General features: G+C 36.8%; 1 protein-coding gene across 1 annotated transcript; it reads left to right on the top strand.

Annotated features, from left to right (window-relative positions):
• The first annotated feature begins 8465 nt into the window (after window positions 1–8465).
• Window positions 8466–22395, top strand: CUNH2orf69 (chromosome unknown C2orf69 homolog). Its single transcript, XM_047085461.1, has 2 exons — window positions 8466–8853; window positions 19068–22395. The coding sequence occupies exons 1-2, from the start codon at window positions 8515–8517 to the stop codon at window positions 19890–19892; spliced, it is 1164 nt and encodes a 387-aa protein (XP_046941417.1). The 5' UTR covers window positions 8466–8514; the 3' UTR covers window positions 19893–22395.

Genomic DNA, 22395 nt, shown 5'->3' with positions numbered 1-22395 from the left:
GAGTGCTCCACAGATGAATATTTGGTGTAGGGTTATATACATTTTTTTACATAAAAAGTTACAAATTATTAGACAAAGAACATTTCAGAAAGTTGCAGACCTTATCTTAAGTTGCTAATAGACGTAGGGCTATATGACTTAACTCCTATGGGAATCAGGGAAGTTTCTTCCTTTTCCTTATCTTTTGTTCAGAATGCTCCTTTTTGGTTATTTTAACAAAACAGATGTACAATATGTTCTTGGGGAAGAAATAGAGCCCATGCTTTGAAGTTTTGTCAAGTCACTTTGTCCTTGGCTAGCGTTAAAGTATAGCTTCCGTGGGAGCACAGTAGCAGAGCCCACAAACGTTAAAAGTTGAAAATTTCCTTTATCAGGTGTCAGCTTTTCCTGGATGCCTTCAAGATTTTTCCTTTGTCTTCAGTTTCCACAAGTTAAACTACAATGTACAGTGGCATAGATTTCTTTTGCTTTATCCTGCTTGAAGTTCATTCAGATTCTTGAATCTGTAGGTTATGTCTCGCTAAATTTGGGAAATTTTTAGCCATTATTTAAGTGCTTTTTCAACCCTACTCTCTTCCTCTTCTCTTCCCAAACTCTAATGACATGAATATTAGACCTTTTGTGATAGTCTCACTACCCTCTACGGCTGTTTATTTTTAATTTTTTTCAGTCAATTTTCTCTTTGTTATTCAGGTTAGGTAATTTCTATTACTCTACCTCAGGTTTACTGATTCTTTCCTCTATTTCCTACACTGCTTTTGAGCCCATCCACAATGGTTCTTATGTAGGTTCTTTTTTTTTTTTTTTAAGTTTTTATGTGTTTATTTTGAGAGAGACGGAGACAGCATGAGTGGGGGAGGGGCAGAGAAAGAATCCCAAGCAGGCTCTGTGCTGTCAGCACAGAGCCTGATGTGGGGCTCGAACTCATGAAACTGTGAGATCACGACCTGAGCCGAAACCAAGAGTTGGATACTTAACCAACTGAGCCACTCAGGTGCCTATGTAGGTTCTTTTTTATGTCTTCTATTGCATTGTTGAGACTTTCTCTTTTTCAATTTTGTTTCAAGTGTGTTTGCAATTGTTTGGTGAAACATTTTTATCATTGCTGCTTTAAATTCTTCACCAGAGAATTATAATACCTCTGATACTTCACTGTTGGTATCTATCGTCTTTTTCATTCAGTTTGAGATTTAACTCATTCTTGGTATGACAAGTGGTTTTCAAACAAAACCTGGAATTTTTCATATTATATGATTCTATCTTATTTAAATCTTTGGTTTTAAACTTTGATACCATTCCAGCAGGGGAGAAGGGCTATTAGCTTGCTACTGCCAAGTAGTGATAGAAATCCAGATTCCCTGCATGGCTTGCTTTGACAGTGGATGGGAGGGAAGAGCTTCTCAATACTACTGGGTATAGAGAGATATTCCAGTTCTCCACACAGTCTATAACGACACTGTGGTAGGGGTGGCCTCATTATTGCTGGGCAATGGCAAAAGTCCTGAATTTCCATATCGTATCCACTGACAATGTGGTGGAAGGAGAAGCCTGTACTGGAGATGGAGATAAAAGTCCAGGCTCTCTACTTGAGCCTCTCTGGCACCACCCTAGCAAGGGTGTCAAGATACCTCATTCAACATGAGGGTAGAAGTCTAGGCTCTCCATTCAGCCTTTGCCTCTTGGGTGGCGCAGTGTTTCCTGTGACATTTTGCTGGAGTAGAGCTTTGATTTTCTAAAAGTTTGCTATCTTGCAAGGCTTCCCCTTCCCTCCTGCTGTCCCTACAGACAGCAGCCTTTCCTTGAAACTTTTGCTGTCTGTGCCTAATGGAGTTTCTGAGTTGCTGGATTCTTTAATTCTATAGTATACAAGGCAAAAAGAAAACCCAGTGTATTTACCATCTTATTATTCTTTGAGTCTCAAGGTCCCTGGCCTGTCTGCTTTCTTTTTTCTACCTTTCAGAGTCATCTTATGTTTGTTTTATAGATAATGGCTTAGCCAAGTCTGCTTCCCTTCTTATTTTATTCCCCTTGTGCTTAAGTTCAAAGATCTCTGAATTCTAATACACTAGAGTAGAATCTGGGTGTGGTTGTTTTAAGATATATCCATAAGTTTTGATATTCTTCCCTTCAAGTAGAGCCTAATTCTTCCCTTGAGTGTGGGCTGCACTTAGTGAGTAGTTTTTAACTAGTCTCCCTCCTCCCCAGCTCTATGCAACTACTAATCTACTTCTGTGCTATTTCCAGACACCTCATATAAATGGACTCATACAATATTTGGTCTTTTGTAACTAGTATTTGCCACTTAGCATGATATTTTCAAGGTTAATTGATGTTATAGCATGTATCAGCACTTCACTCTTTTATTACTGAATAATATTTCATTATATGGCTATATCACATGTTATTTATTCATTCATCAGTTAATGGACATTTTATTGTTTCCACTTTCTGGCTGTTTTGAGTAATGCTACTATGAACATTTACAAACAAGTTGCTACCTGGATATGTTTTCATTTTTCTTGAGTATAGATCTAGGAGTGAAATTTCTGGGCCACAGGGCAAATCTACATTTAACATTTTGAAAACTGTTAAACTGTTTCCTCAGCAGCTTCCCCATTTCTACCAACAGGCATTTCTACCAATGCCTGACAGTTCCCCAACTTGTCCACATCACGACCAAGACTAGTTATTATCTATATTTTTTTATTATAGCCATCCTGGTGGGTATAAAGTGGGATCTCTTGTGCTTTTGATCTGCATTTCCCTAGTGGTGAGTTGAGTATTTTTCATGTCTTTTTTGTCTATTTATAGATCTTCTCTGAAATATCAGATCCTTTGCTCATTTTAAAAATTGGGTTCTTTTTATTGTTAATTGGTAAGTATTCTTTATATATTTTAGATACAAGTTCCTTATCAAGTATGTGATTTTCAAATATTTTCTCACATTCTGTGGGTTGTTTTTTCACTTTTTACTGGTGTTCTTTGAGCCACTGTAAGTTTTTTATTTAGATGAAGTCCAACTTAACTATGTTTTTCTTTTGACTCTTGTGCTTTTTTTTTTTTTTTTTAATTTTTTTTTTCAACGTTTATTTATTTTTGGGACAGAGAGAGACAGAGCATGAACGGGGGAGGGGCAGAGAGAGAGGGAGACACAGAATGGGAAACAGGCTCCAGGCTCTGAGCCATCAGCCCAGAGCCTGACGCAGGGCTCGAACTCACGGACCGTGAGATCGTGACCTGGCTGAAGTCGGACGCTCAACCGACTGCGCCACCCAGGCGCCCCTTGACTCTTGTGCTTTTGATGTCATGTCTAAAAAGGCTTTAGTTAATGCAAGGTCATTATTTACTATTTTTTTTTTTCCTCAGAGTTTTATAGTCTCAGTGCATACATTTAGGTCTATGATCCATTTTGAGTTAGTCTTTATGTATGGTATAAGAAAGGGGTAACAGCTTCATTCTTTTGCATATGGCTATTCAGTTGCCCTAGTACCACCTGTTGAAAAGACTTCTTTTGCCATTGAATTTTCTTGGCACCCATGTTGAAAATCAATTCACCATAAATTTAAAGTTTATTTCTGAATTCTCAATTCTACTCCATTGGTCCATATATCTATCCTTATGCCAGTACAACATTGTTTTGATTATCGTACCTTTGTAGTAAGTTTTGAAATGGGATAATTAGGAGCCTTCCAACTTTGATCATCTTGTTTCAGGACTGTTTTGGCTATTTTGTGTCCCTTGCATTTTCATCTGCATTTTAGGATCAGCATGTACATTTATACAAAGAAGGAAGCTCAGATTTTGATAGGGATTACACTGAATCTGTAAATCAACTTCAAGAGAATTGTCATCTTAATATTTTCTGATCCACAAACATGAGATGTCTTTCCATTTATTTAAGTCTTTAATTTCCTTCAACAACGTTTTGTAGCTTTCAGTATATAAATTCTTCATCTCTTTCATTAAACTTATGCCTATTTATTCTTTTTGATGATATTATAAATGAAATTTTCTTAATTTCACTTTTGTATTGTTCAATGCTAGTGTACAGAAATATGATTGATAGTTGTATATTGATCTTGCATCCTACATCTTTGTTGAACTTTTTTATTATTCCTAATAGTTTTCAGTGGATTCCTTAGAATTTTCTGTATACGAGATCATGTCATCTGCATGGTTTTACTTCTTCCTTTCCAATCTGATGGTTTTTATTTCCTTTTCTTGCCTAACTGCCCTGGCTAGAACCTCCAGTACAGTGTTGATTGGAAGTGGCAAGAGTGGACATCTTTATCTTGTGTCTGGTTCTTAGGGAGCCATCAGTCTTTCACCATTAAGAATGATGCTAGCTGTGAGCTTTTCACAGATATCCTTTATTAGGTTGAAAAAAAGTCCCTTCTATTTCATAGTTTGTTGAAATTTTTTTTTTTCAGTCATGAAAGGGTGTTGGATTTTTATCAAATGCCTTTTCTGAGTCCATTACGATAATCATGTCACTTTTGTTTTTTCTTCTATTGGTATGGTGTATAATGTTAATTAATTTTCAAATGTGAAACCAACCTTGCATTTCTGGGATAAATCCTACTTTGTGCGTAATTCTTTTTGTGTGTTACTAAATTTGGCTTGCTAGTATTTTGTTGAAGATTTATTAAGTTTTTAGTTGGTATTTCCTAACTTTTTAATAGTGGACTAAGTATAACGTATGCAAGTACAATTAGTTAAATCATTGCATTTTAGCATTCACTGAGTGTTAAAAATAATCCATAAGGTCTTGACACATAGTGATTATATTTTGCTGAAGCAATGGATTTTGCTGAAGTATATATTTAAACCATATGCTACAAGACCAGTGTAAAGAGTGTCACTTAGCTAGTGAGACTAGCCAAAAAGTAAGCTTCCAAATCCCCAGATGCCTTTATTCTCTAATTTAGTTTTGTTAGGCATTTGGGGGCAAAACTATATGCTAGAGTTGCATACCTCATCTGAAGCCCGTTCCTTTCAGTGTCCAATTTTGGTACAGAGGCATATGAAAGCACGCTAAACACCTGTCCAAAATCGAGAAAAACTGAAAAGATTTAAAACATTATTGGAATCTCTCAAAGAATATCAAATGCGATCTGATTCAAGTTCCATTAAAAAAAAATTTTAGAAACCTTTTTCCATTTCTTTCACATTCAGTCTCCCATAGGAACCCATATTTGAGGTCTTCTTTTTTCCCCCATTCTCTGCTTTTCTGTATCCATTCATTTTACCTTTTAGTAGAGAAACTGCACATTTGTGACCCGTAGGCCAAATTTGGTCTATGTGTGCATTTAATTTGATAAAACATTTTAAATACAAATTTAATTAGTTTGCAAGATTTATAAATTAGGAAATGACACATAAAAATCTATGTATCTGATTTCTCTTGAAAAATTTGAGTTTGAAAAAAAAAAGAAAAATTGGAGTTTGGTAAAATGTTGCCTTCATTTTACTACTGGCTGGCAGTGAATAGTGACTGCCTCCTTCAAATATGATTATTTTCTTCTAGTTTGCTGCGGTCTTTACCATTCCCTATTGTATTACACATGGTCAATTTTACTATTTATGATACAGGCTTAGCCTCTGTAGATATTGGAATTTATGACATTTTAATGTTATCCTTTTTAATATATATTAATTACGCTCTCTCAGATTCCTTCCAATTCTGCAACTTTTTCTATTTATTATATTGAATAGTATAACAAAAGTTCTGAAAGCCCCACAGGATCCCCTGAGCAATGTCTAGAGTCCAGAGATAAGCTGTGGCCTTTTGGGCCCTATAAACATATTAAAATTCCTGTGGAGACCGCTATCTGATAAAAACAAAGGGGAAATCCAAACAACTGGTTACACTAACTTTGTATATGCAAGACCTCTTTCAGGGAAGAAAAGCCCATCTCCAAGAGAGAATAAAGGGGGAAAGTGGTGGGCAGTCTGTGCCTACTGGGGTTAGCTAAGTAGAGATTTACAAAATTGGGTCTTCCTGGAAAAAGGAAGAGGAGATAGGGAAAGAAAAGAGATATTACGGTAACATCAATAGGACCAATGAAAAGGAATTATAATGTCAATGACTTAACATAAATGACATACATACCTCAACTAATGAATTAAAAGCTGTTATTTTCTCTGGAAGTGGCTCCTGTAGGGTTATGTAAATCCTTAACTGTGGGGGAAAAAAAACACCTTGTGCTTATTTCAGTCTGTTTCTTTACTTGACCCTTTAAATCTTTATTTGTATTTCTTAAAGACCTCAATTATCTTAGAACAACTGGGACAACTTATAGTATTTAATGTTTACTACAATTAATCTTTCTAGAGCATAAGAACTCCTCACCCTCTTGGTTTTTTTAAGGGAAAGGGCAGAGAGAAAGAGAGAGAGAGAGAGAGAGAGAGAGAGAGAGAGAGAAAATCTTAAGCAGGTTCCATGCTGCGCAGAGCCCAACTCAGGGCTAAATCTCATGACTGTGAGATCATGACCTCAGCTGAAATCAAGAATCAGATGCTTAACCAACTGAGCCACCCACCAGGCACCGTCTCCATCCTCTTCAGTAGTGACCATTTCAGTTAAAAGGTCAACCTAAAAACAAGACTACATAAATCAAAAACTGCATTTGGAGTACATGTACGTGTTTGGGTTACTGGATTACACTTCAGTAATCCTCTACCTAACAAGAGAAAGTAGCAATATGTATGTGATTCACAAAATAGAGTGAAGGCTGGTTTCCTAAACACGATTCTATATTCATAATTATATAATTGGCCTCAGTTTCTTTTTACCAGTACTCTGTAAAAAAAAAAAAAAAACAAAAACAGACCTACTTAATAATAATTAATTCTTGATTGGTTACACTATTATGATGTCAGATAGAACCCAATAATTTGAACCGAAGTAGGTTAGCATAGTACACTTCAATGAAGTCACTATAGTATATATAAGAAAATTATATTTTATCATTTATTCATTTGTGTTCTTACTTCAAGACTATTTGTTAATATTTGAAATGTGGAGAAAAGAAAACAGTATGTATAAACACAATCATATACAGACTCAGAACAGTTAATAATATGAAGTTCTTAGTTTGTCAAAATGAGCAATCTTTTAGAATTTCTAAAAGAAAGAAAGTTTTATTTCATCCCAAGTTAGGACGGCTTCCCAGGATAAACAATCATCATAGAGAGTCCTCCAGGGAAGGAATATTTTGTGTAGGGTCTACATAAAAAGTTACAAATCATTAGATAAAAGACATTTCAGAAAATTACCTAATCTTAAGCTTTTGGTACATGCAGGGCTGTATGACCTTAATCTTATGGGAACCAGGGAGGTTTTTTTTTTTTTTTTAAACTCTTTATGATTGAAATGCCCTTTTTTAGGTTGTTTGTAAACAAAGCAGATGTACAATGTGTACTCAAGGCAGAAACAGAGCCCATGCTTTGAGATTTTGCTGACTCTGGTAAATGTATGGCTTCCCTGAGAGCCCGTGAGCAGGACACAAACACTGAAAGTTGAGAATTCCCTTTATTGTATCAACTCCTGACCTACAGTAACGCCCCAGTAAATGTTGGCTGTAATTTTTACAATCATCACTAATATTGTCTTCTATAGGGCTCTTTACAGTGCCTTGCCTCACAGGCACCTGAAGTTTAGAATACTGGACCCTTCCCTTTCCCCTCCCTGCCTTTAGCATACATTTGGCCAAATCTTCCTCTTACACAACTGGACACAGATGGTTGTTGGACACCTATCATTTTCCTACTGTCCGAACTGGTTTTTGAAAACCCTAAAATAGCAAATCTTGTTGGCTGCAAACCCCAGGGACAACAATTGTGTAACAGCTAATGCCTTGCCCCATTTTTCCTGTTCCAACTCATGTGCCCTGTTCCCCAGTACCAGTCAAAGGTGCATTAGATTTCGTATCTAACCACAAATTCTCATCAACCTAGAAATCTTAGTGTATCTACAAAGAAAACGAGCTGGTGAGAAAAGGGAGATTCCCTTCATTTAACATTCAAAGAACTACAAAACAAACAAACAAACAAACAACACCTCACCTGCAAGGTGAGCCTACTGAAACGGGAGTATAGCATACTCAAAATTCTACCCAGTTACTGGACAACGACCTTCGAGCCACTCCTGCTGCTGCGAGTACGCTACAACTGCTGCCCTTCTTTCAGAGTCCTTACTACATTCCCTCTTCCTTTGCTCTCCCAACTCTTTCCCAGACTTCCGTTCGAACTTCCCGGGCAAAGCAGAACCCACCAATCACAAACGTCTTTCCTAGGGCCACGCCCCCATCGCCCCCTCTGGGAGCCGAGTCGGATTTCGTGCACACCCCTCCTTCCCTTACGCACGCTGCGCGCGGACGTCGGCCTCTGACGCCGTCGTCGCCCCCGCGCCGAGTCCCGCCCGGGCCGCTCCCGCCGACCGTTGGGCGGCCTGCCGATGTCCCTCCCTCAGGACCTCCCCCCACCCCTGAACTGCTCTCGCGGCAGCGACCCATGTGGGAGTTCAGGCTCCTGCGGTCGCCACCGCTGCTGCTCCTCCTGCCGCAGCTCAGCCTCGGAATCGCCGCGTCCCGCTCGCAGGCCGAAACCATGAACCTGGGCGGCGGCAGCGGTGCGCCGTTCTCCCCGTCGGCGGAGGGGCGCCGGCCGCAGTGCCTGCAGCTGTCCACGGTGCCGGGAGCTGACCCGCAGCGCAGCAACGAGTTGCTCCTGCTGGCGGCGGAGACAGCCGGGGAGGGACCGGAACGGCGGGCCCTCCCTGGGGACCGGGCGAAGGAGGAGCCGCAGCCAGCGCCCCAGCATCACGTTCTCTATTTCCCGGGGGATGTGCAGGTAACCTGGGGCCTGCCTGGACACCTGTTCCTTCCTCGTGTGCATATGCGAATGCCCCCATTTCCCCCGCGTATTAGTGCGCGGTTCCTTGCCTGTCCTGAACACACCCACACATGCGCTCACGGCGTGGCTCTTCCGTTGCTCCACGAAATCCAAAACCGCCCCTGCCACACCCCTGACCCTGTGCTTCTGGAGCCCCAGAGGGAAGGTGTCCTTGGAGGGTTACGACCTCGAAAGAGCCAGCTGTTTAGTGTAGGCTTCGATGGGTTGGAATTTGAGACAGAAGGAATGAGACACATAATGTATATCCATTCTATAACTTCGTTTCTCGGAAGTGTATGTGTGTGTGTGTGTGTGTGTGTGTGTTAGACAGGAGACAGGAATGACTTGTAAATTAACTTAGCACTTTAGGGTTCCGAAAACGCTGTCAGTAATTAAAAAGCAAGCAAGTAAAAAAAAAAAAAAATACAAGGGTATGACACTTTTCAGTTACCCTAGAAAGGGAGGGTGGGTGGAAGAAAAGGGACAGTAATTAAGCATGTCAATATTTTGATGATCACCTAAGTTCTTTACTTTTGTTTTTGTATGTGATTTTATCTTAATTATTATTTTTATAGCTTCAGGCAAATATCTGTGGCTATTTTGTCCTGGAATGCCGGGTCTTAATCTGGATCTTAACTCAGAACCGCGTCGTCTAATACGCTAGCCATTAGGTATATGTGGCTGTTTAAATTAAATAAAAAATCCAGGTTCTCAGTCACACTAGCTACATTTCAAGTGCTCAGTAGCACCTAAGGTTTGTGTGTTTCCTAATGGACAGCACAAATACAAAGCATTTCCACTGAACGTTTCCATCATCATAGAAAGTTCTGTTTGGTAGTGCTGATGTAGATAGCATGGCTTGTCTAGGCAGCATGGCTAGATAGGTTTCTTATACCATGAAACGATATTACTTTATTGTTTTTGAAATTGATGCTTTAAATGATATAGTTACAAACTTTGTGCCTTGTGTCGAGTAATGGTTAAGATATATGTAGTTTTTTCTCTCATTCTTAAAACAATTGACTAGTCTAATTGACTTCTAATAAAAACTCTGAAAAAACTAGTATTTAGATTTAAGACAAGATACTTAATTTACTCAATTGATGCTCTGTTGCTCAGTTTGGGAAAATAGCATGGCAATGCTGACAGCAGCGACTCCCAGAGATTTGAGGACCAGCTACTGTGTGCATCATAATGATGATGATGATGGTGATGATAGTAATGGATAGTAGATAGTAAAGGATAGTAACTAACCTTTCTTGAGTACCTATTAAATGCTTATAAAGTGTACCAGCCAGAATACAGTATCTTCAGATGAGGTCTAAAAAGTGCTAAATACACTTAGAGTAATACCTCCTTTCGTTTTGACATTATTCACTTCCTAATGTAGCCCGAGATTCCATTAGCTTTTTGGACAGTGATATAGTGTTGATTTATGCAGAATATGAAGTGCTTTAAAAACTCAGGTCCTTTAGAGAAGAATAGGATAATGCATCAAAAGACTTTGAGGCCAGATTGCCTAGGTTTGAACCCTGATTCTGCACTTTTTAGCTATGAAATCTCTGGCCAATTGCAGCTACCTCAACTATAAAATAGGAGTAATAATTTAGAAGGTATCAGTGAGGACTAACTATATGAATACCTAATGACTAACAGTTTCTTCTCATCTTTCTGATGACCTTGACCTTTTTTATTATTGGGCTACCCTTGGGCTCAGTTTGTGAACTTTTCTACTCTACCTTTATTCCTTTAGTAATCTTTCAGTCTTGTGATTTTACATACTATCTGTACTCTGATGACCTTCAACACTTTTGTATGTAGCCTAGATTCCTGGAACTTTGGACTTACCAGTCACCTGCACAATATTGCCTTTTGGATATTTAATAGATATCTCAAACATATCTCAAAGCAAACATGAATCTTTGCTTTTAAATCTGTTCTTCTTGCAGTCTTCCTCATCTCAGTTAATAGAATTTCTTTTCTTAGTTGCTCAAGTTAGAAAGCTTGAAGTTATTTTTTAGTAACCTCTCTTTCACACTTCATATCTCACTCAATCAACAAAGTTGCTTCTCCTCCTAAATGTATCTGGAAGTGATCAGAATTATCAATTTGAAATGTAAGTCAAATCATGCCATACCACTGCTCAAAACTCTCCAATAGTTTTCCATGTCACTCAGAGTAAAAGCCAGAGAACTCTTGATGGTTTGTATGGCTCTTCACTACCTTTACGTTTTCCCATTCTGTTGCTTTCCTGTCTCCTTTTTCTGTTTTACTCTGCCATAACCACACCAGCATTCTAAATGTCATTCATGGTAGCCATACTTCACCCCAAAAGCTTTGCACATACTGCCTGCAACAGTATTCTTCCAGATACCTGTAGGATTCATTACATCACCTGTCTCAAGGCTACTCAAAAGTTGCCTTCACAATGAGGTGTTTTCTGACCAACCTATTTAGTAATCATATATATGCACAGGATTCCTGTCAGTTTTTCTCTTTTATTTTTATCCATTTCATTTACTGTATTAGTTAGTCATTTTGTTTTTTACCTGTCTTCAAACACTACAATGTAAGCTTCATGTCTGTTTTCTTCACTAATATGTTTATGATGCTTACTGACTGGCATGTTGTAAATATTCAGTAGATAATTTTTTGAATGAAATAAATGAATGAATATATGTAAGTTGCTTTGAGCAATGCATGATGAAGTGCTTGATAAATCTTGGCTGTTATTATATGAAATGCTTTTGGGCTAGATTTCCTCATCTGTATCGTTGTACTTGATTCTTCTGAGCCTAATGTTTATCTATGTGAAATTTACGCTGTTAAATACAGCTCAGCTTTTTTATTGATCCTTTTATAGAACCATTATTTTGCTTTGTATCATACATAGATTAAATAAGCATTCTTTCTGTATCTTTATTCTTAATTTGGATAAGTACTGAACAAAATAGGGCCAACGGAACTTTGTAGGGTACCATTAAGAGCTTACCTTATGTTAACACAGATTTGGTATCATTTGGATCTGATGGTCCATGTAATTTAAAATTTTAATTATCATTACTTTGTTGATGTTCCCTTTGCAATCATTTTGTCCTTTTTTATTCTATACTTTTTATTTTCTCATATGAATTAACAGATGAGCTGAGAACATAGTAATTCATATTTCTTTAGGTGCTCTGATTTTGGAGGGGGAATCTATTTTTTTTTAAGTTGACACTTTCCAATTTTCTTGAGTTCTCTTGCTTTGTGAAGCCTCGGGGTGTAAAATTATACTTATCTGTCTCTCTCTTTTAAGTATAAGCTTACAATTTGATGAATTTTGACAAATGTTACAATTATGTAACCAACATCACAATCATGTTATACAACATTGCATCACCCTAAAAAGTACCCTTGTGTCCTACTTCTGTCAGTCTCTTTTCTCAGCCCCAGGCAACTAGTGATCTGCTTTCTTTCACTATAGTTTTGCCTTTTCTAGATTTTCAATAATTTAGAAGCATAGTATGTAGTCTTGTATCTGGCTTCTTTCAGTTAATATATAATGCTTTTGAAATTCATTATTATTGTTGCCTGTATCATTAGTATGTTCCTTTTTATTACCAAATCGTTTTCTGTGTATACATATACAGTTTGTTTACTCATTCAGCGCTTGGTGAACATTTGGTCATTTCCAACCGTTAAAGAAATTTTGTTTTCCTAAAGGCTAGGATACATAGTATGCCCTACATATATGTCCTGGTGAGTAGAAGACTCACTCCTTTACTATGTACACTACTACCACACTCACAGTACTTCTGAAACCTGATATGTGGGGTTTTTCCCCATACCAGGTGATCCTCTCTGACACTAGCTGGATATCCTACAGTTCAATTCTGACAGTATCTACCTGGAGTTATTGTCACATTTCATAAGTTAAGGACTAAGTCCCACAAGACTGCTCCCTCCACTTCAGATGCCCATCCAAGTCCCAGGTTGTCACCTGTACTGCTGACTGACTGGCTATAAATTGGGCTTCCCGTGACCCCCTCCGTGGGTTCAGTTAATCTGCAGGAGCAGCTCACAGAATTTATGGAAACAGCTTACTTACTATTTACCCACTTATTATGAAAGGATGTGATAAAGGATACAGATGAATATCTAGATGGAAGAGATGCATAGGATAAGGTATGTGGAAAGGGGTATGGAGCTTCCATTCCCTCTCTCAGTGCACCATTACCCTAGGACCTCCATGTGTTCACCAGCCTAGAAGCTACCCAAACCCATATTTGGGGATTTAAAAAAAATTTTTTTTTAATGTTTATTTCTGAGAGACAGACAAAGCGTGAGCAGGGGAGGGGCAGAGAGAGGAGAACAGAATCTGAAGCAGGCTCCAGGCTCTGAGCTGTCAGCACAGAGCCCAATGTGGGGTTTGAACTCATGGACCGCAAGATCCTGACCTGAGCCGAAGTCGGATGCTTAACCAACTGAGCTACCTAGGAGCCCCATATTTGGGAATTTTTTTTTTTTTTTTTTTTTTTTTTTTTTTTTTATGGAGGCTTCATTGCATGGTCATAATCAATCATTAACTCCATTTTCCAGTCTCTCTATTGAGAATGGAGAGTGGGACTGAAAGTTTCAAACTTCTAATCATGTCTTGGTCTTTCTGGTTGACCACTTCCTATCCAGGAGTCCACCAAGAGTCATCTCATTAGAGCAAAGATGTTCCTGTCCACCCAGGAAATTCCAAGGGTTTTAGGAGCTCTGTGCAAGGAGCCAGGGACAGGTGTGTGTGTGTGTGTGTGTGTGTGTGTGTGTGTGTGTGTGTATTCTATTATTTTGCACTTGATCATATGCTCTGGGGTTTCTTGTGCTTCTTGTTGGGCAGCCTTCTTAGGCTATTATGGTCCTTCTAGCTTGCTTACTTGGGATGTCCACTTTATGCTCAGTAAAGATGTCCCCTTCCCCCATTTTTGATGGAAGTACAGCTCGTATCCCATATAGTTATCCTTGCTCTGGTGTAAGAATAGTTCGCCTAGCTTAAAACTTTATCTTGAATGTCTCCAAACTATTGGAAACACATGCATGTAAAGCTTTCCTAAAAATCTTTTGTACTTTTACTTCAATAGCAGTATGGGGTGGGCCTGTAAGTTTTTGCAGGTCAATCTACCTGTGAAATAACCACCTCTTAATTGCTCCAAGACATTCTTTTGCCACTTGTCTCACTGGTGATGAAGAGAAGCATGCCCCACTAGAAGCATTCCCCCTTAAAAGGTAAATAAGTGCATTGCCTTCCCAACTGGGATGCAAATTGTCAAAAGAAAATGCTCTCTTCCTGCAGTCTTTAGCCTTTTCTGTAGATTGGCCTTGTTTTAATAGCCTGAGTTGCAGAACCAGCTTTGGCTACCTTTAGCAAGTCCTATTGGGATGTCTCTTTTTAGAATATGGGAGTACTTATCCATTGTTTTGAGAGCTGCAAAGGTTTTGACACAACAGTAACCATCCTGTTTTTATGTTTTAGTTTTATGCATTAAAAGCATTTTCCCCCTCTGATCATGTAACCTGGGGCTAATCAAAGAAAATACCAAGTTTTTAGATTTACCACCTCCTATGTGGTAAATTGTGAGAATTGTAAAATCTTGAGTTCATTTTGGCTCATTAACTAAATAACTATATAATATAATAACTGTAGTTTCTAGGATCTCCATTTCCTTAGCTATATAAAGGATTTAGATAAGCCCTTTCAGATCTGAGCCTCTATTTTAATTATATGTCACAAATCAATATGCAGAGTACAGTAGCAGAATCCATAAAAAATTAAATGATAGCCTTCTGGGAATTAAAAGTTTTTACATGTATGACAAAATAGTCAACATTAATGAGATTACAAACTGTTAAGAAGGACTTGAGCATCTGGGAAAATTATCAAAGGACATGAAACCGAGAACAGAAGAAGAGAAAGAAAATTGCCAATAAACATAGAAAAAAATTCAACCTGATTAGGAATCAACACATGCAAGTTAAAAGTAAGCTATTTTGAGGTGCTTGGGTAGCTCAGTTGGTTAAGCATCTGACTTTGGCTCAGGTCATGATCTCACAGTTTGTCAGTTCGAACCCATGTCAGGCTCTGTGCTGACAGCGCAGAGCCTGGAGCCCACTTCAGATTCTGTCTCCCTCTCTCTCTGCCCCTCTCCTGCTCATGCTCTGTCTCTCTCTCTCAAAAATAAACAAACGTTAAAAAAAATACATATATATATATAATAAAAGATAAAAGTAAGATTTTTTATCATAGTAGAAATTTTTTAAAAATTGATGCTAATAGCCACTGTGGGTAAGGATGTGAGTAAATTCTTATACACTTCCAGTGGAATGTAAATTGATATTAATCTTTTTATGGAAAGTCTAATAATTATGATGCAAATCTATATTTATGATATGGAACCATGCCTGTAATATATTTTTAAGTGAAAACTATGCATAAGCTTGTTGAGGGAGAAATAAAGAATGCTCTTTTTTTTAAATGTTTATTTTGAGAGACAGAGAGAGTGTGCATGTGTGCAAGCGTGCGAGGGAGGGAGGAGCAGAGAGAGAGGGAGAGAGAGAATCTCAAGCAGGCTCCGTGCTGTCAGTGTGGAGCCTGACTCGCCGCTCAGTCTCAACAACTGCCATCATGACTTGAGCCAAAATCAAGAGTTGGACGCTTAACTGACTAAGCACCTAGGTGCCCCAAGAATGCTCTCTTATATATGTATTTGTATATGTGTATGTATACTAAAGAAAACTGGAATGCTAGACTCCAAAGGTTTAATAATGATTACTTCTAATTGATAATTTTATGGAGGATTTTTCTATCTTCCTTATGCCTTTGCATATAGACAGTTTTTATAGCGTATTTTATTAGTTTTAGTTTTTTAATAGAAAATATATGCATATTGTTAAAAATTCAGTTTCTTTAAGGTTATACATTGGTAAGTAAATCTCCTTTTCACCCCAGTCTCCAATCTCCCATTTCTCTTCACCAAGGCTACCATTGTTACTGATTTATATGTCCTTCCAGAGACATTCTATGCTGATGCAAACTTTTTAAAAACACAAATGGTAGCATAGCATACAGTGGATTTTTAGCCCTTATTTTACAACCCGTGTTAGTACTCACACATGTCTATTCTTTTGAAACAAATAACCTTATACATACTTAATTATTCATGCATATATGCAAGTATGCCACTGAGATAAATTCCTAAAAGTGGAGTTACTAGGTCAAAAGAGAAGTTCATTTAAAATTGTTCCACATAGGGGTGCCTGGGTGGCTCAGTCAGTTAAGCATCCAACTTTGGCTCAGGTCATGATCTCATGGCTCGTGAATTCGAGCCCCTCATGGGGTTCTGTGCTGCCAGCTCAGAGCCTGGAGCCTGCTTTGGATTCTGTCTCCCTCTCTGCCCCTCCCCCACTCATGCTCTGTCTCTCAAAAATGAATAAACGTTAAAAAAATGTTTTTAATTCTAAAATTGTTCAACATATATAGTCTATGGCTGTTAGAAAAAAAAGGCAAATCACAACTCTGTTTCTCTTTTTCTCACATCTTGTATCCAGTCAGTCAGCAAATGCTATTGACTCTACTTTCGAAATACGTTCAGAGTCTGACCACTTTTTACTGCCTTGATTTCTACTACCACTTTTATTCAAACTACCTTCTTTTCTCAGGATTATCCTTCAGTAGCCCCCTACTGGTCTCCTTGCTTCAACTCCCGACCCTTCAACATAGGAGCCAGAGTAATCATTTCAAGACATAAATTATTTCAGCCCTCTGTTCCAAACCCTACCAAGCAAAAGCCAGAGCCCTCATACCTCCCCTCCTCCCCAACAATCTCTCTGACTTTGACTTTTCTATTTGTTCCTGATACGGAGCTACGCTAGCCTCATTACTGTATCTTGGCTCTACCAAACATGCTTCCACTTCAGGGCCTTTTGTGGTTGCAGTTCCTTATGCCTGAAATGTCATGATTCACTCCCTTGGTTCCTTCTGTTCCTTCTCAAGTAGCCGCCTTATTGCAGACCACCCTGTGTTTTAAATAAGAATCTTCCACCCTCTCCAAAGCCTTGTATTCTTTTTGCCCTGCTTTTTAAAAATTTTACTCCATTGCACTTAACTACCATCTAATGTTTTGTGCCGACTACTAGCCGCTTGTGGCTATTGACCACTTGAAATGTTAGTCTAATCAAGGAATGAAATTTTTAATTATATTTGACTTTAAATTGAAATCTAAAAACTGATACTCAGTTCAGTTCCTAGAAAACTTTTAAGTATATTTGAACAACTTGGATAAATGAGTCTACTTTTTTTACTGTAAATTTTACGAAATCTAAATTCAGATCTAGTATTTCCAATGAAAATTCAGTATCCAAATTGAGATGTGCTATAAGTGTAAAATACACACTGGATTTCATAGACTTTGTAAGAAAAAGAAATGTAGTAATCTCTCAGTAGTTTTTTATAATGGTTACATGTTGAAATTATAATATTTTACACATCTTGGGCTCAAAATACATTATTAAAGATAGTTTCACCTGTTAACTTTTTACTTTTTAAAATGTAGCTACTAGAAATGTGTGGCTCATGTTATATTTCTGTTGGACGGTGTTGCTGTTTACTTACACAGTAGTTTATTGTGTATCTCTGTACTAGAATGTGAGCTCCATGTGGGCAGGGGTTTAGTCTGTTCTGATCCATACCCAATCAGTAGGTATCCAATAAATTTCATAAAATAAATGAATAAATCTGAATTTCCTCTTTTTTTAAAAAAGCTACTATGAATACAAATTAAAAGGAAAAAAAATTTATGTGCATATCCTAGAACCTGAGCAAAAAGTTACTACTATATATAGAATGCTTATAAATAAATAAGATCCAAATAAAAAAGGCCCAAAGTTATGAACAAACACAAGTAGAAATCCAGGTCGTTAATAAATATATAAACAAAGTTTCAAACTTCATTCAAATTTTCAACAAATCCAAATTAGAATAAGCTATCCTTTGCCTAAGAAATTGCACAAAGATAGAAGAAAAATTATACATATCTCTCTGGAAGACAGTATTGTGGTCTGTATAACTAATCTAAAATTATGGATATTTTTTTACCCTGTTTTTCCATATCCAGGAATTTATTTTTAAAGAGATAATCACAGATATATAAAAAGATGTTTCTATTAACATCCGTTGCAGCTTTGTACAGATGAAACCTTGAACAGTGCAGGGGTTAGGGGCACTGACCCCCACATAGTTGAAAATCTACATATAACTTTTGATTCCCCCCAAATTTAACTACTAATAGCCTACTGATTAGAATCAGAAGCCTTACTGATAATGTAAATAGTCAATTAATGAGTATTTTGTATATGTATTATATGCTGTATTCTTACAATAAAGTGACATTTTTCTTAAGAAAATGTTATTAAGGTGGCATCTGGCTACTCAGTAGGTGGAACATGCAACTCTTGATCTTAGGGTTGTGGTTCGAGCCCCACATTGGGTGTAGACATTACTTAAAAATAAAATCTTTTTTAAAAAAAGAAAATGTTATTAAAAAAATCATAACAGAAAATACATTTACAGTATACTGTATGTATAGGAAAAAAACTTGCTTATAAGTGGACCTTCACAGATTGAATGCATGTTGTTGAAGGGTCAACTGTATGTAATACAAAAATGAAATCAAATTTAGCATTCAGTTCATTCCAGTAGTCCAAAGAGGGGTGGGGTTCAGGGTAACAGCTTTAAAGGGAAAATATTTTTAAAGTTCTGTCTTGGTCAAAAAGTCTGCTTAATAAACCAGTTTTTATTTTCAGTTAATATGTTAGGAGTAGGAGATTGTATGTATACTAAATAACATTTACTTAAAATTATTTATAATCCTTTTAAGGTAAGTTTTATTTTTAAATTTCTACTGTGCTATTTAGCTGTATCTCATAACCCTGTCTTTTGATGGTTTTGGGGTTTAAACTGATTAAATTATTTGTTTAAAATTCTATCAGAAAGTAATGACATATTTGTAGTTTTCATTTCTAGTATGTTAACCATGGGTCGGTCATACAACATCCCAATTTTCTCCACAATAAAAATGGGAAACTATTTTGTGGAAATAATTTTATGTAAATGTGTATTTAATGCTTGTTTCATCTTTCTTACCTTTCAGAATTACCATGAAATTATGACTCGTCATCCTGAGAATTATCAGTGGGAAAACTGGAGTCTAGAAAATGTGGCCAACATTTTAGCCCACCGGTTCCCCAATAGTTACATTTGGGTGATAAAGTGTTCTCGAATGCATTTGCACAAATTCAGCTGCTATGATAATTTTGTGAAAAGTAATATGTTTGGTGCTCCAGAACACAATACTGACTTTGGAGCTTTTAAGCACCTTTATATGTTATTAGTTAATGCTTTTAACTTAAGTCAGAACAGTTTATCAAAGAAGAATGTGAAAGATTTGAATCAGGACTCCAAAGCATCTAATTGTAGATCCAGTTCTTCTCACACTACTAATGATTGCCAGGGAGAAAAAGAGAGGACCTGTGAAAAGTTTGATGAGTCCGCCATGAGTTTTTATCCACCATCACTAAATGGTGCTTCTTTTACTTTGATCGGATTCAGTAAAGGTTGTGTTGTTTTGAATCAATTGCTTTTTGAATTAAAAGAAGCCAAGAAAGACAAGAACATAGATGCTTTTATCAAAAGCATAAGAACAATGTACTGGCTGGATGGTGGTCATTCCGGAGGAAGCAATACTTGGGTTACTTATCCAGAAGTCTTGAAAGAATTTGCACAAACAGGAATTATTGTTCATACCCATGTAACACCTTACCAAGTATGTGATCCAATGAGATCTTGGATTGGAAAGGAGCACAAGAAATTTGTTCAAATACTTGGAGATTTTGGTATGCAGGTGACTAGCCAAATTCATTTTGCAAAGGAAGCTCCTTCCATAGAGAATCACTTCAGGGTTCATGAAGTATTTTGAGACTACAAGAACATTAATGCCCTTGTTCAGTGGAAGAGCAGAAGCACTTTGAGTGTTATAAATTCAGGTAGTGAGATCTAATTCATAGATGCACTGTCAGTTTTGCGGGGGCGGGGGGGGGGCGGGGGGAGGAAGCACACATTCCTAAAGAGTGTAATGTGCAATAGTATTCCTTGCTCGTGAATGTGAACAGTTTTTAATTTGGATTGGGTTAGAATTAGTTCATTTGAAAAGTAAAAGGTGATTTGTGATAACCTTACAAGGAGATACAAGACCCTTAGGAATGAAAGTTATGATATAGTCCTTCTAAAAGGTAATGAAAATTGTTATTGTTGGAAATAGTTTATTTTCTGAGTACTAATGTTTGGAACTAATTTTGGTGACACTAACGGTAATTAGCTATTTTGGCACTCAAAACTCCCATTTTTCTTCAAATAAAGCAAAGGCACACTGATGTTTTCCATAATTCTGGAATAACTATATCCTGCCTCTTATGTTTTATAAACTCATAGTCATCCTTTAATGTGCCACCAAGTGTTTTTTTTCTTGAAAGTCAAAATGTATTTGTTTCCACATTTCCAAAAACATGTAGTAATGTACAGTTGGTTTTTAAAAACATTACACTTAAGCACTGTGGCTTTTAGATAAGACATTTTGGACTTGACTCTTGGCCAAAAACCAGTTCTTTGGCAAAATTGTTTTAATTAGAACATAATTAGGTATACTGCATAAAAATAGACTACAAATTTAAAATCTTTTCATCATATCAGTCTTTTGAAAGAGATCAACTTAGGTGAAATAAATATATAACACTCGATTTGTTACTGCTCTGTTGAAAAGGAGGCAGATTCTATACATCTAAGTCAGTGTTTCTCCAGAAGCTTGATTTTGTCTGCCAAAAGAAAGCAGCTCTCTTTGGCCAAAATGCAAAATTATATTGCTATAAGAAAAGTTACAAGGGAAAGTTTGAAGACACAAATGATTTAGTTTTGGCTCAAAAACTGAATTTGCTTAACACTGCTACATAATTTGGGTGAGGTTTCCTTCTGCCTGTTTTTCTTGACCTAGATAAATACATTTTGAGAAACCAAGATCTAATGAGTGTCAACTAACACTGACAGCTGTATGATTACAATAAAAGGTGAGCAGTCACTTTTTTATTGCTTATTAATAATTAGCTTTTGCAGGTCATGAAATAATTAAGCAGGCATTGCCGCTTTCAAATTGATCAAAAAAGATACTGAAGCTTAATATCTTAATAACCCAGAGGACCTAAATTTATAAAATACAGAATTAAAATGTTAATCTCTTGGTTTCTTCCCAGACTTATATTTTAATGACTCTGTAATACATTCCAAATATTCAAACTTATCAGAATTCTTGCTCACCAAATGCTTAGAAATGACATCCCTTAATTGTATAAAGTACAGAATAGTATCTCAATTTTTTTTAAGGACAAGTTAGTTTATGTTGGTTCAATTTCTTTACCGGCTTTTAAGACCAAAAATTCCCAGTAAGGAAACCAGCAACCTGATTCTAGCATTTTATTACCTAATCTTAAAGTATCATGATTGATCGGATGGCTTCTTTCAATGTTTAATAATCCTTGGTTAAATTCATGTGTATCTAATGTTAAGTAGCTAAGTTACTGAATGCACTACTGAGGGGGAAGGAAAAGCACTTATTTCACAGGATTAGGTAAAATGGAAAAAAGACTTTTGTAGAAGGATTTATTTTAAAATCTGAGATATTTAAAAATCTGGGTTCTTTAGCTATCTAGTCATATGACTGCTTAATTATAATTGTTATGTGTTCAATGGATGTTAAGAATAACTCACTGGACACCTGGAACTGCCATTGCAACAGGATGAGAGTGTTGAAAGTAGAAATATTTTCTTGAATGAAAATATATTCCAGCTGATCCATATTCAAATATTTATGACTTCCAATTTGTTCTTTCTCTACATTTGTTTAAAACTATTGTAAATGTTAGTGTATCCTTTTGGATTGTGCCTTTGTGTTTGTGTCATGAGAATCAACTGAGAAGTCATATAGATAATGTGAAAGTTGTTACCGCCACAGCATGAATGTACAATTGTATTAAATTTAATCCAGAGAAGTCTGTTTGGATGTGCTTTATGTTAATAGATTTGTTAAAATTTCAGATTGTTACTTGGAAGGAAGCTATTTCTATCCACTTTGCTAGTTTAGGTTTGTATATGTCTTCATTAACCTTCCATGTCTTTTCATATGAGCAACTTTGAGTCTTTCCTGTAAAAATACATTTCTTCTCTCCTTTAAGTTGCCCCACAAAAATTTGCTTTATTTCCATTTCTTTTGCTGAATTTCTTGTGGAAGAAAAACTCTCTCAAATAAGTAGGTTTTTCCTTTCATGTGCTAATAATTTCAGGTATATGTATTTCTTGTGCTCTCCTTAAGAGTCTTAGTTAAAATATGGTGTGATCTGCTTTTCATTTCACCCATGTAATGATATATATAAGCA

Source organism: Lynx rufus, unplaced genomic scaffold (assembly GCF_022079265.1).
Source record: "Lynx rufus isolate CCGP_SWC_20201006 ecotype Redwood Valley unplaced genomic scaffold, mLynRuf1.p SCAF_2, whole genome shotgun sequence".
In the NCBI taxonomy this organism is placed as follows: Eukaryota; Metazoa; Chordata; class Mammalia; order Carnivora; family Felidae; genus Lynx; species Lynx rufus.
The sequence above is the reverse complement of the archived record's forward strand: the minus strand, read 5'-3'. Positions and strand labels throughout refer to the sequence as shown.

Bases quoted from the DNA above. Each gene is read 5' to 3' on its own strand.
- CUNH2orf69 (XM_047085461.1), top strand. From the start codon at position 8,515: ATGTGGGAGTTCAGGCTCCTGCGGTCGCCACCGCTGCTGCTCCTCCTG. The intron at 8,854-19,067 runs GTAACCTGGGGC...CTTACCTTTCAG, and splicing joins ATTTCCCGGGGGATGTGCAG to AATTACCATGAAATTATGAC.